Source organism: Balaenoptera physalus (assembly GCF_965194825.1).
Source record: "Balaenoptera physalus genome assembly, chromosome: 16".
NCBI classification, from domain to species: Eukaryota; Metazoa; Chordata; class Mammalia; order Artiodactyla; family Balaenopteridae; genus Balaenoptera; species Balaenoptera physalus.
The window spans coordinates 24,562,632-24,576,684 of record NC_138898.1 but is presented as its reverse complement, the minus strand read 5'-3'; the positions used below and the strand labels follow the sequence as shown (position 1 = coordinate 24,576,684).

The 14,053-nt window shown below is 42.0% G+C and overlaps 1 protein-coding gene across 14 annotated transcripts in view; it reads right to left on the bottom strand.

Moving 5' to 3' along the window:
- NCOA6 (nuclear receptor coactivator 6) overlaps positions 1–14,053 on the bottom strand; it is a 98,823-nt gene that overhangs the window by 10,350 nt on the left and 74,420 nt on the right. For 11 of the 14 annotated variants that reach the window (XM_082432117.1, XM_082432112.1, XM_082432121.1 and 8 more), the window contains 4 exons: positions 13,831–13,952; positions 7,740–10,694; positions 4,698–4,766; positions 1,776–1,812 (listed from right to left, as the gene is read on the bottom strand). In XM_082432117.1, the coding sequence (XP_082288243.1) occupies positions 1,776–1,812; positions 4,698–4,766; positions 7,740–10,694; positions 13,831–13,952 (3,183 nt within the window). Of the gene's footprint in view, positions 1–1,604; positions 1,655–1,775; positions 1,813–4,697; positions 4,767–7,739; positions 10,695–13,830; positions 13,953–14,053 lie in introns of all 14 variants that reach the window. The other 3 variants (XR_014255190.1, XR_014255191.1, XM_082432116.1) reach the window with 2 other exon arrangements.

Genomic DNA, 14,053 nt, shown 5'->3' with positions numbered 1-14,053 from the left:
AAAAAAGAGAGTTGATTAAATTTACTTGTAAGACATGGAATGGAAACAAAAGTAATGCAATAAAAACAAAACAAAAAAATGGTCAAAGGGGTGCCTCTTCTGGGAAGTCTTCCATGACCTCATTCCCCAAGTGGAGTTGTCTCTTTTGTCTTTTGGGTTCACAGTCTGTCTGGCATTCTAGAGCACCTATCAGGCTGTACAGCATGTTTTTAGTGTCTTGTGTCTTCCAATACATTGTAAGCTTCTTAACCATGGCCTGATTGTCAACTATCCCTACCCCTCCATTGTTTACTCCTGACAGAGGACCCTTTGTTAGTGGCACTATGCCTGGGAATTTGGCCACACTGTTCATTACCCTAGCTTTACATCTAACAACTGTCCCACACAAGCCAAGGCAAGTCAAGGAGAAGTGAGACTGGAGCTGGGGTAGAATTGCAAGTCAGGGGGATTTACACATCCTTTTAGAGGTGGTAAGGATGGCTTTCTGGCTAGGAGCCCAGAAAATGGTCAAAGCCTCTGAGGAAGAAGATTCCTAACGGAGTTACCTCTTTCTCCCAGCAAAACAAAAGCCTCAACAATACTGTCCTGGTGTTTATATGGTCAATGATCAGGTAACTTGGGGAACAAACACCCACAAGGTATTTTTGGTCTGATTATCTCTTCTTTCTCTAGCCGCATAGTTGGTGTATACTTTGAGATATGCAAATGAATTCAAACGTAAGCCCAATCCAAATAAAACTAGACAGGTAATAGGAATGGCAATGAATTTGGAGCCAGAAGAACAGGGGTCAAGTCTTACCTATGCATTTATTGGCCACGATATTTAACTTTCTCTATGTTTCAGATTCTTGATCTATAAATCCCCATCTTGTCTGCTATAATACATGAAGTGTGAGAGCACTGGAGGCAGAAGGCCTGGGTCTGAATCTCAGCTTCACCATTTACTGAATCTGTGGCTTTGGGCAATTTAGTTAACCTCTCTGAGCTTTAGGTTCCTTATCTGTAAGACAGAATTTCCTTTCCTAATAGATACCATGAAAATTAAATGAGATAATACATCTAGGGAGCTTTTAGCCCAACATATGGCATGGAACAGCATTCAAATAAATGTTGGCTATTATAACCACCTCACAGGGTTGATATGATAATTAAATGAGAAAATGACTGTGAAGCGGTATTACAACCTAAGTTGATGTACAAGTATGATAAATTCTTTAAAATGTTATCTACTACATTCCTACATTAAAAAAGGAATGACTTTTGTAATACGATAATACTTCTCTCCATGGGGCTAATGAGGTTGAAGCCACAGCTGTAATTCATTTTGTTAGGTTATGTGGGGTAGCACAGTATAAAAGAAAAAGCATGGGTTCTGCGCTCAGACCCCATCTCCCATTCTTTCTCTTGAGGATCAAACAGTTATACTTAGAAGGTGTTGCAAGGACTATTATTAATGACAATGATGGCGACAGCTCCTATATACTGAATGCTTGCTTACTATTTACTCACTATGCTGAGTGCTGAAAATGTTACATCATCCAGTTTTCAAAACAACCACAAAAGGCAGAAACTTAGCCATCAAGTTTTGTTAAAAGAAATGTTACCTCTGAGGGGTTGGTACTCATGACAGCTCCCTACTTCAGCAGGAAAAAAACTGGTACAAAGAGTGAAGGAAAAGGACAAGGTGAGGAAAGGTTTAAAGGTTGAGAAAGATGATACCTTTCAAAGAGGCTTATGCCATATTCGTGCTAAGTCTGCAGAAGTGATCATCTTACCTTTGTCCAGAGACTATGGCAGCATTTGCCTCGAGTTCTGTTAAAGATACAAAGGACAGAAATGAGATGTAGGCGCTTCCGGTGTATATGAAGCTAGGTGCCTATGAGGATTCTGAATGCCTCGTTTAGGCTGACGGGTCTCCATGCGCAGCAGGATCCTCACCCTAACGTGGTACAGAGACAGAGCTGGCATGGACACAACTCAGTTGTCTGGGGCATAAGATACGTACTCAGTCTATTTTTATTTCTACTCCATACTGTGAAGTAATCCTGTTTGGATCAACGTAACTAAATTACATTGCCTGGTTCATATTTCATTGAGCTATAACTATTTTAGTAAAATAATCCTCTTCCTCTCATGTAGAAGAGATTGTTTTCAGTCTTAGAATATCTCTTCCCTCTTGACATATTTTTTTTTAAACAGTAATCTTCCAATATGTCTTAAATATCTATTATGGATGCATTCTCCTCCAAAGGAATTCCTGAGTTTTAGAGAGCAGGCTGCTTTACTCTGAGATATCACCTATACACCCCATTATGTTTCTCTCTTTCTCTACCTCTCAGCAATGCCCTCTAAAAAAGGAAAATCTCTGTCATTTGTCTAGCAGGGTTTTGCTTAAATGAGCATCCTATGGGTTTACCAGGCACTTCTTTATTAGCACCAGCAGGAAAACATCTTCTTCCTCCATTATATGCCTTTAGGTAGTTCCATCTTTTCCAAAAGACCATCCCTGATGCATCAGATAGCAGGCATCTCTCCTGCCTCTGGTCTCCCACAGTCCTTTCCCTGTCCCCCGTTTCAGGGAATTCAAGACCTCAAACTCAGTGTACATGTCTAACCTACCCTACTTATTACACAGTAACCTCCTTGAAGGCAGTGGAGTCAGAGTGCCTGGGTTATTTTGACCTCACTGCTTATTAGCCATGTGACCTTGGGCAAACTGCTTGACCTCTCTGTGCTCAATGTCTCATCTGAAAAATGGCGATAACCACTTTACCCACCTCAAAGTTAAAAAGATTAAATTAAATAACACATATAAAAAACTTAGTACGGCAGCACTTAGTAATAACTCAGTATTAGCTATTATTAGTATTGCTATGATGCTCACGTTGATGCAGCCTTCACGTAAGGAGGCTGTCCTACTCTGCCTTCAATGAAAGATGCTGGCAGAAGAGAATCCATGCTTCTCATTCGTTATTTAGCTTCCCATATCTAACCCATAAAACCTGGAACCCCCTCCACAAGAAATAGATACCAACTCACTGAGTCTCTGCTGCCTTGTTGGCTCTGCTGGAGCAAAGAAACTCAGGAAATGTGTGCTCAAAAATAAAAATGGCTCAAGTCAAAAGAGGTTTACTACAAAAAATTTTGGTTAGTTTGCTCTTCTGAAACAAAATTCAGTGCTTTTGACAATTTTAACACTATCACAGCTAATTCGTATAAGTGGAGATCAAAGGGGTTTTGGTGAAGGCAATTATCAGTCTAGGCAGTATTTTAAGGAGATTCATTTGAGCCAAACTTTTAAAAGGAACAAGATTCTTCAGCAAATTACTCTGAGAAGGACATATGATATGGTAAAGTCCATCTTCTGGAGAAAAGAGCTGGGGCAGGAGATGGAATTCCCTTCCCCTTTCTAGTTGCTCCTTTTCTCATCAAAAATGAGTTTTACTATCTAATTCCTTCTCTGAAGAATTTGTTCCATTTCTACCCTTCTCAGGTATCATGTGGGTAGTTGGCAGCAAATGAATCTGGGTGGCTAAAATGTTTTTTGCTCATCCATTTTTTCAGAGGCCTGGTTTTACCCAAAGAATGTACAACAGAAAGTCCTATCCATCACATAGGACATGGCACCATGAAGCAGGTTTTAAAATAATCACAACTTTTACCTTACTTTTTTAAAAAATATTTTTTATTTTATTTTATTTATTTTTAATTTTTTTTGGCCGCCCCGTGCAGCTTGTGGGATTTTAGTTCCCCGACCAGGGATTGAACCTGGGCCCTCGGCAGTGAGAGCACAGAGTCCTGACCACTGGACTGCCAGGGAATTCCCAACTTTTACCTTACTTTTACTGACTTAGATTCAAAATTAAACTTTTTTTTTTTTTTAATTTTGTCAAGTGTGTGAACTGTATTGTCAGCGAGACTCTAACCTCCTTGTGGAAAGCAGTCATACTTCTTTTTTTGCGGGGGGGGGGGTATCCCTCAATAACCTACAATGATGAAGGGCCAGGTAAGACTAAACTGTAACAAATCTATAATCTTTATCTGCTTTGGCAGTCTAATCTTGACGGCTGTTATTGCCATGAAGATCCTCATGCATTCAGAGCTGACCCAGCATTTCACAGTAGTTATTTGTCAGATTACCATGGGCTCCACCTTCCAGAAACACCATCCCTAGTGCTATTTACAATATACTGGTCATGGGAAGACTCTTAACGCCATCCAGACATGACTGAAATGACTCTGATTCCCTGGAGGAATGGCTACCTCACTGCAGCAGAGGTTTTCGGAACAAGCCTCCAGTCCTGTCATGATAATGCAATTACTATCTTAATGCAGTAATGCCTCCCACCCCAGTGAGTTACCGTATGCCAATCAGTCAGCTGCCAGCTATGGGTGCCAGGGTCATGGAACAGGGCAAACTCTGCAATGGAAACCACCCACGGCTTGGTGGCAGACAATGGGCACTGAGATGTCCTTCTTGAGTTCCCTGGCTGACATGAGGAATGCGTCAGAGAGCAAGCTGGTCAGGGGAAAAATAACTTCAAATAGTACTGCATAAGCTCTGCCACTCAACCGAAGTCTGCTCTGAAGCAAATAGGTAAGATAGTTTCAGCCACTTCCTGGCACACTGAGGACAGCAGTGGTTCCTTCACATGTAACCTATTCCACTCAAGAAATTTTTCCAAGGTGGGCCTTACCTGGTCTGGGAACGGACCCCTGCAGTGCTGTGGCTGGAGTTTCCTTTGGGACTAAACTCTGTGAAGGGGCTAAGGCAAGAAAAAAAAAAAAAAAAAGAAAAGAAAACAGGCCTTTAACATTCTTTTCTAAACAAAGCAGAAAGCATTGACTGAATCAAGGGCTAAGTAACTGCTGAAATACACATATTCTTAGAAAGCAGTACTTGAAGTTAACTTTGAAAGCACAATACATTCCAAAACTTGCTTAAAAAATTAACTACCTTAACACTCAGTAACAAAGACTAACGCTAGGGGAGTCTGTTTTTCCTTTTAGTATGTGCAAAGATCAAGGAAGGATATGGCCATGAGGACAACAGCACCCATAATTTTTGCTTCTTGGGGTCAAGTTCTGTCCAGTACTCTAAAAAACCCAAAAGCATACTTTAGTAGGCAACCCAAACTTTCAGAAGGACAATTATACCATTCAACCTTAGCATTTAAAAAATTGTCTCAGCCCTCTAAAGACTACATTCCTTGAGACCCGAAATGAATCATATATTGTGTACTTTTCTATAGCACCTGGCAAGTGTGATGGGCATAAAGCAGGTATTCAATTCATATTTAATGAATCAAATCAATTTGATATGTTATCTACTTATCTAACAATTACCAAGAACTTACTAGGGGCAAGGCTCTGTGCCAGGCACCCTTAGAGACCAAATTCCATTCTTCTTGCCCATCAGGAACTCAGTCTAGTATTAAAGATATACACAAGTGGTACTCTGGAGTGAACTGTGATGTTACATGAAGCAGATTCATAAAGTATAAAGTACTATGGGAGTCCAAAGCAAGGGAGATCAATTCTAGATTGAGAAATCTGAAGGTACACTAAAGGGAGAAACATCAGAATTAGGCTTTCAAGGACAGAGAGAACTCAGGCCCTTGAAGAGGAATGGAATAGAATACACAATGTACTCTAGAATGGGAACTTCTGGGATCATACCGTAAAGATTGAAGACATAGATATGCCACAGTCACTCAAGGTTATGTCCTCCCATCTTGACACTCAGTCTAACATCCTAGATAAACTCTACAACAGTAAGTTTTACCCTCATGTGGAAATTGTGACTTTTGTAGATTTCTCTCCCTGCTTAGTCAATGATGCATTTGTGTTAAGAATTTATTTTGGATGCTTATCTAATAAAGCTTAAAACTGTACCTTAACTTTTATTTTTTACTCCAGTATTGGTTTCTCACACTTTCAAGGTAAAAGCACAGAAGCCCCTTGAAAAAGAATGGAAATAATCTTAACTGAAATTGAGAAGTTTTTTTTCCAACTACTGGTTCATCTCCCTAACGCTCCTATATTTCTCTAGGTTTACACAGGATCCAGATAAGTTATTTTCTAACAACTTCATCATTATTCTCTTGGTATCAGAGGGAAAGGTTCCCTGAAAGGAAGTAGAATGGAAACATTTAATAGTGGATAATATATTTAAGTCACACCAGGTTTTAAAAAAATTCTTAGGGCTCACCTACATCAACAGAACTAGAACCAGGAATCTACAGCACCCAGCCCTATGAAGTCTCTGTCTCCTCCAAGGGCAGAGAACTCCTTAAAGGCCTTTATCCCTATTCTCTAGTTTTGAAGTGAATAGGCAGAGAGAAGGGGAATTAACCTTTCCAGGGCTCTTTGTGAGGCAGTGTGCTGGCTTTTACGCTAAGCCCGCTCAATGAATCGTTGTATAAATCTTTGTATAAATTCTGGGAGGTAGGAATTACAATCTCCAGTTTACTGGTGAAGTACATGGCTTACAAGAGGTTAAGGGATTTACCCAACTGCAACTGGTACCAGTGGAGCTAGAATTTGAACTCTGATCCTACCAGAAGCTTGTGTTCGTTCTGCCCCTCCTCCTGCCCCTCGAAGCATTTTAGCTGCATAAACAGATAGGCGCCATTGGCTGGCCTAGGATACAGCAAAGGTCCTTTGAGCTTTGGCAGTGTTTGACTGATTCCACTCTGGGGAAATAGAGCTTCTGTAACACTTAAGCCTCATAGAAGGAGGAACATTATGTATGTTGCGGGGGGGGGGGTGGTGCGGGTGGAGATGCCAAGGGAAGGAGGGGAGATGTAAGGACATCTACCTTTCCATCATTAGCCCACCTTACCAGTACATAGGAAATAATCTGAACTAGAAATACATGAATGGAATGGTCTAATTTTCAAAGAGATTGCATCAAAAAGAAACTGGTCACAAGAATTCTTTACCTATTATTGAATGATTACTATATTCTAGCCCTGTGCTAAAAATGTTATATACATTATCTCATTGAATTCTTACAACTACTATTGTCCCCATTTTACAAAGGAGGAAACTAAAGTTTGGAGTAACTTAGTCAAGTAACTTGCCTAAGCCCAAACAGCTGGTAAATGCTGGCACCAACCTAAGCCTATCTCTCAACCACTTTGCTCCTCCCATGTCTATTATCATGAAAGCTGGTTTTCTGGAAAGCTCTCCCCTGGAGTAGCCAGTCAGAAGGGAAGAGTCCCTGGGATAGAGTACAATGAGGAAGGGACTATGAGAAACCTGCTCTGAACAGTTGAGAGCAAGTCTTTACCACAGTAAGGAGACCCTGCAGAAACTGCTGTTTACCCTTAAGGGACATGGTTAAACTGGAGGCTCACAGTATAGACTTGGAATGAATACTGAACTCTGAGCTTCAGTCTTCTCACCCGCAGAATGGGGTTAGGGCTACCTGACATGGTTGGTATGAAGATGATGTAACATAGGTGAAAATGCTTCTTTGTAAAATGAAAAATGTTATGTAAATAAAAGGTATATGATTATTTCAGGAGCTGAGAGAGAACCATATTAATGAATGTAAACAACGTGGGATTTTAAAAGGAACGTATTATTTCCCAACGTACTTCAAATAAATGAAACCATCACTATTGCCATTTAGCCCATTCTTCTTCCTCCAAGTAGAAAAGGAGTCATGCTTTCTCTTGTGGGATAGGTCATCAAAAATTGACACGCGATGATGCCAGGCGCCAAGTACATACCTATGCTGGGTAGAAGCTCTGGATGAGATCCCACCTTCTCCTCCACTAGGCCACCTGCAAGTGGCTCAGATGCTATGCCAATATGATTGTTTTTTGTGGTCGGCGCCGCGGAGATGAGCTCAGAGGGTACCAGAGTGGTTACTATTGAGCGTACATTGGTGGGGAGAGTACTGCCAGGTAAGCTGGGTCCTGCTGAGGCGGAGCCTGGGCCCACAGGGCTAGAGGTCATTTTTAGCAGAGTGGGTGCTGGGGGTGTTGGGGTTTTACTGTCCAGCTCTGTGGATAACTGCTCTGTTCCCATGAGCCCTGGAGCTGTGGTCTCTAGCCCTTGGCCTTCAGTTTCTCCATCTGCACCATATTGTTCTTCCCCTTTCTCAAGAGAGCCTGTAACTTTTTTACACGCCTTGGTCAGCAAAATCTGGCCGATTTTGTCCACTTTTCCTTTGCCCTTACTAGATGAGACTGGGCTTCGCCGGTTGACAGAGGAGCCTGGACTATTGGTCAAAAGGGGAGAAACCACTGTGGTTGACTGTGAAGAGGGCAGAGTGCTCTGATCTGCTGAGGTGCTCACCTGAGGACTAGTCTCCTCTGGATTCAGTTCTTTTACTTGCTGGACAGGGGGATGAGGAGGGACAACTGGAGAAGTTGTACAAGGTGGGGAAGGAAGCTGAACAGGGGTGGCTCGTGAGTTAAGGACCAAGGGTCGACCTGTCTGTATGTTTGCAGCAGGACTACTGGAGGGGGCATTAGGCAGTACAGGAGCAGAAGAAAATTTTATATTCTGAGGTATGTGTAAAGGGCCAACGACTGCAACAGAGGGAGGCATCAAGCCAGAGTTGGTTGTCAGTGGGGTTGCAGGAATTGTGCTTGGCTGTGATCCTTTCATAACCTGAATTATTGAGGATGAATTGATAAAGACAGGTGTAATGAACTGAGGCCGGGCATTTGACTGAGCAGCTGACTGTCCCTCAGAAACCATAACCTTGCTACCCACATTGGGCATTGTGACAACTGTTGACATTAATGCAGACTGCAGGTGAGTTGGCAGAGCTGCTGATGTGTTAGCTGAAGTTGTGATGGGATTGGAAGTTACAAAAACAGTTATCTGATTTGGGGGCAAAGGAGTGGAAATGGAGGAAGAGCTGACAGGTCTTGACATTACTTGAGGGATGCTTGGTGCAACATTAGAACTGACCTCACTCAATTCTGGATGCACAAGGGTTGAACACGGCTCGTTACTGTGAGGTAAATTTAGGGAATTAGAGGGTTCTTTAGAAGACGAATCCTGCAGTGTGGGAATGACAGATGCTTTTTTCAGGTCCTCTCCAGAAACTACTGGAGGTGTTACTTCCAGATCTGTAAGCCCAGGGGGTTTAATGGTCACATTAGGAGCTCCAGAGTTGTCAAGAAGTTGACTTAACGATGTTGGTGCTTCCCTCATAGCAGGAGACACCAAGTTTTTGTTCTCTTCGACCCTGGGAAGTTTGTTAGTATCCGAAGGTTGCCCATCCTTTTTGGATTGATCTTCAGGGACCATTTTAACTTCTTGGGCAGGGACTGCTTTTAGCTCAACGTTTACCTGCTCCTTCCTACCCTGGGAATTCTGGCAATCGCTGTCCTGAGGCATAGTCAAGCTCTCCTTGTTATCCTCAAGAACACCGCCTATTGCAGCCACAGGCATGGTAGGATTCTGAGGATTCAGCCCGCTGTTGTTAGGGAAGCTCCCAGGTACGGGGGGATTGGCCAAAGGAGTAGGACTGACCAATACGTTTCTTGGCAACTCCACATTTTGCAACAAGGTTGCATTTGTTTGAGAGGCAAGAGTAAGTTTAGGGGCTTTTGAATTTTGTCTCCCTGGACTTGGGGTGGTTTTCCTACTTGACCCAGGACTAGACCTGCGACTGTTGCTTGGACTTGCCCGTTTTGTTGCTCCAGAATTAGACTGCTTTCCAGAATTCACCACCACAGAATCTAATTTGTGAGTCTGTGGGGCAGCAAAATTGGAAGGATTATTCATGGTAAGATTTGAAGGTGCTTGTCCGATCGCCTTCAAAGTTGTTGGATTTAGGCCCTGTTGATCAAAGCCTCTGTTTAAATTTGGCCTGGGAGGTAAAGGAATATTAATCTGCGGGGGGAAGAGTCCTGCTATGGAGGCATTGAGTCTTTCTGGTGATAGACTGATTTCTGAAGGTTCTGTGCTGGGAGGGCGGTTGTTGGGTGTCTGAGGATAATAGGGTCTGGGGCTGGCTCTGTTCGGTGTTTTAGGCCTAGATGTTTGGGTTGGGGCAGCCACATTTGGAAAGTGGTGGCCGTGAGAGCTGGGCAGGGAATTTACAGGAGGCTGCTGGGGAGTTGCACCTTGAGTTGTTGCAAGGGGTGATGGTCCAGGTTTTGGCCCTGTCATCATTAACTGATTCTGGGAAACCACTAAATGTGAAGGCATGTTATTTGGGCCTCCTGAGACAGATGGTACTTCACTGCCACTTGCTTCAGGGAGCGAGGACATCTCTCCCAGTGGTGAGCTGGAAGGATTCTGGGGGTTCTCCTGGTATACCATTTTCCTTGAATTGCTTCCCAAAGGAGTATTCACAGGCATTGGCATTCTTTGCTTATCAGGTGATGGCGGCACGGAGGCAGGTCCTTGCAAACTGACCATGACAGGCACACTGCCACTCTGTTGCATGGGCATTCTCTGGGAGTCCGGATTCAGGGGGCCCCTTGGGGGGTGGACGCTCTGGGAGACTGGAAGCCTAACTGATTTGGGGTCCTGCTGCATCATGAGCATCATCATCATTTGCTGCTGCTGCTGCTGCTGAGACTGTGGCTGACTGGGGGGCGGCGGCTGCTGCGGCGGCGGCTGCTGCTGTGGTGGCTGGGGTGGGGGCGCCACATGCTGCATGAGCTGAGGAGGCATCTGCTGAAGTGGCCTCTGTTCAACTGGTTGAGAAGGATAACCTAAAACGAGCCCCCAAAATCAGGGAAGTTAGATTTTCAGCAAGAAAAGCTTGGCTACCTTTAGAGTATAGCCAAGCAATACTCATCTAGGTTGCACAGACTGTGCACAAACAGCTCAGACGTGCCCGTTCCCAGGGGGGTAGGGGCAGCCCCTCATTCTCTGACATAAGCAAAGAGGCACACTGCTTAAGGAAGCAAAAAGCAATGCATCAAGAACCTGGAGCTCCTCAGTCTTCAGGGTTTGAATGAGGCATCACTGCACTAAGACTCTAATAGACACTGTGCTATGCACTGAAACTGGCCAAGTCTATACCGCCAAACATTCAGATGACACGAGAAAAACTCCATCAACAGCAAACAGCTGACTGCCCAGCACTGGGGTCTCATGCAAGCATAGTAAATATTTCATTGTACTTGTGAATGAAGCATTTAAGAGTCACTTTTTTTTCTGTTAGCACAGATTAATTTTTTTAAGACTTGGTTTTGTTGAAAACGCCAGCATTGAAGATAGCCTTTTTATTCTTTCAACAGAAGTAAAATATAAAATTCTAGGATTCAATTCCTTAAGGAAGAGGGATTTAAAATTACTCCAATCCATTGGCTTCACACACCATGCTGCATCCTTCAGGCTCAATTCTTTGGGAAACCCAATGAATTAAACTGCCCCTCCGACGTAAATCAGATCAATAAATAGTAGGAGCTAATAGAAGCTGATACACACATTGAAAATAAAATGAGGGCACTGAAGTTCTTTTTACAAATATTAATTTCTGTTTACTTTCTTACATGTAAAACTTTATTTGGAGAAATATTTTCTATGAATCCATAATTGAAGAATAAGCAAGAAGCACAGCCCTCAGGAATAAAAAATAATTTCAGGAAAAGAACTCTGAGGGACAATGCCTTATAGATTTCTAGAAGGCAACATCTCAAATGATTCTTTCTTTTGTGAAGATTTTATTTGGCATTTTAGAACCAAAACCTTACACAATCAGCAGAAAGGATGGAAAGATCATTAACCAAGAATAAAGGTTGTTCAGTGGGCAAAAGCGGGCATATAACTGGGATAAATACAATTTCACAAACTAGATTTATTTCACTGTTGCATGAAAAATACATTAGGAAAGTTTTATGAAGGTACAGGTATAAGGACAGCTGGCCCTGGCAGTCAGAAGAAGTGTTGGCTCAAGATTTTCATAGAGCAGCTATCAAATGCTGCTGCCACAGGGTCACACCCTGTGTTTAATAGCTAATCAATGTCTTCTAGCCAATGATAGACATGGCACCAATGAGTACAATGTGCAGAATCCAGTTTTGAAGTTTCTTTTTAATCCTTTTTTGTTTTAGGCCCAACTAACCTCTTTACATTTATAAAGTCAACAACATATGGCATTTCTATAGGTTTAACTCAGGTTCCCATGTTAAGAATTGTAATTTCTGTAGAAGCCTTGATATCAGGGCTATGATACAAATGACTTTTTCTTTAAAATTAGGCCACCAGACAGCATAGATACCAAAGACAGCAGCACAGACAATACAGCAGCCTCTCTCGAAAGTAACAGTTAAGGGCATGGCTACTGTAAAGGTTCCAGAAGCTGGAGGCAGCAGTCCAAAGGGCATTAATGATAAGATAGATTGGGGTTGTTGTGACAGAATGGTGGAGAGGGAAAGCCAGGACACACACACGTGCATATAACATAATCAAAAACCAAGTTTATTAATCAAGGGATGAAAATTCATATGCCTTTAGGGGCCAGACCGGTAATGAAGAAGAGAAGTGGGCTGGTATAAGACGGTAGTAGTTCTGTGGACAGAGCCAAACTGCAGAGCTGATGCTCTATCTAAAGGCATTTAAATTCAGGTTTCTGTTTGGTTTAGGATGCTGCATGACAATTCAAACATATCGTAGGCTAAATTCAGCCTACAGGCTCCCAGTTTGCAAACTGTAGAAAGGAAGCAATAATGTGTGTGAGAACCCCTGGGATTTAATAGAAGAATTCAGATGTATCTGAGGGAAGAAGGCACCTTCCTGTTCATAATGCCTCTGGACCACCACCAAAGACTGGTGACCTCCCAGCCTCAATTGTGCTGCTGTAACTCACTGATGGGCAGTGTGGTGTACCAAAAAATTTGTAATAAATAACACAAATCATAATGAATTCACTTTTTTTTTTGATTCACTTTTAAAATACATAAATTAAGGGTGGACTAAAGTTTATCCCTAAAATAACATCACTTACACTTACATGCCAAAAAAGGAGGTGGAGGAACTAGAAAGGAAGAAACAAAACATAAGCCTTTGTATACACATGGAAGTGTGGCCTAAAAGTGACAGGCTTGTGTGTCTTCAACTGTGTCACAGGGGAATAAAGTTACAAATCACTGCTCAGGCCAAGAGGAACCAGGTATAGAGACACTGTGGCAGCTGGCCTTGGTTCTATAATACCTAGGTTGGAATGAACGAATTTTAGGAGACTTTTTCCTTTTCAACATAATTTTCAACATTTAGAGGATGATATTATTTTATAATCAGAGGAGTATACAACACAGAGGGCTTCAACAATATTGGTCCTATTTATTATTAACCTGGGTAGGAAGTACATGAGTGTCTGTTTTATTACTCTTTACATATTTTTTATGTTTAAAGATTCATAATAAAAGTTCTATTTAAAAAATCTTATTTTAAACCCTGGTAGTTCTCTGCTTTGAGAAAGCCCCAGTAGGAAAGGCTGCAGGAAAGGCAGGCAAGCAGGATTAGAGTGAAAACATCTTTTCATTTAATATTAATCCATTTTGATGCCAACTAGAACCTTGATACTGACAAGAATAAAGAGGCACTTGACATTTTAGTCTGATTTTATGAAGACCTAAAATAATGAAGACTAATTTGAGCAAAACACACACACACACACACAAATACATACACACACATGCACACATATATGCCTTCAGAAGTTATATCTGAAATTTTTTTACTTAATATCAAGGCACAGTTTCCAAATACTAGACACATTAAACCACCAAGGTAGCCTAGTTAGTAGGCAAAATAAAATACTATTGTTTCCTTGAAAAAAAGACTTATAATGCTGTAAATAAATGATGACAAGCATATAAACTTTAGTTAACATTTTATCACCTGGTGGTCGGTTTGAGAATTCTGGCAGTTTAGGGCCTGAGTTGTCCAAGTTAATTCCTTGTTCTCCAGGCAATGGCTGCTGATCAGCCTCCTCCAGACCAGCTGGGCGAGTATCTGGGGTGCTAAAAGATAAATTACACATTTGAGAGTAAGTTGTATAGTTTATACACAAAACTAAGCTTAACCCCTCCCCTGTTTCTGAAGAAATCTATTTGCATTATCA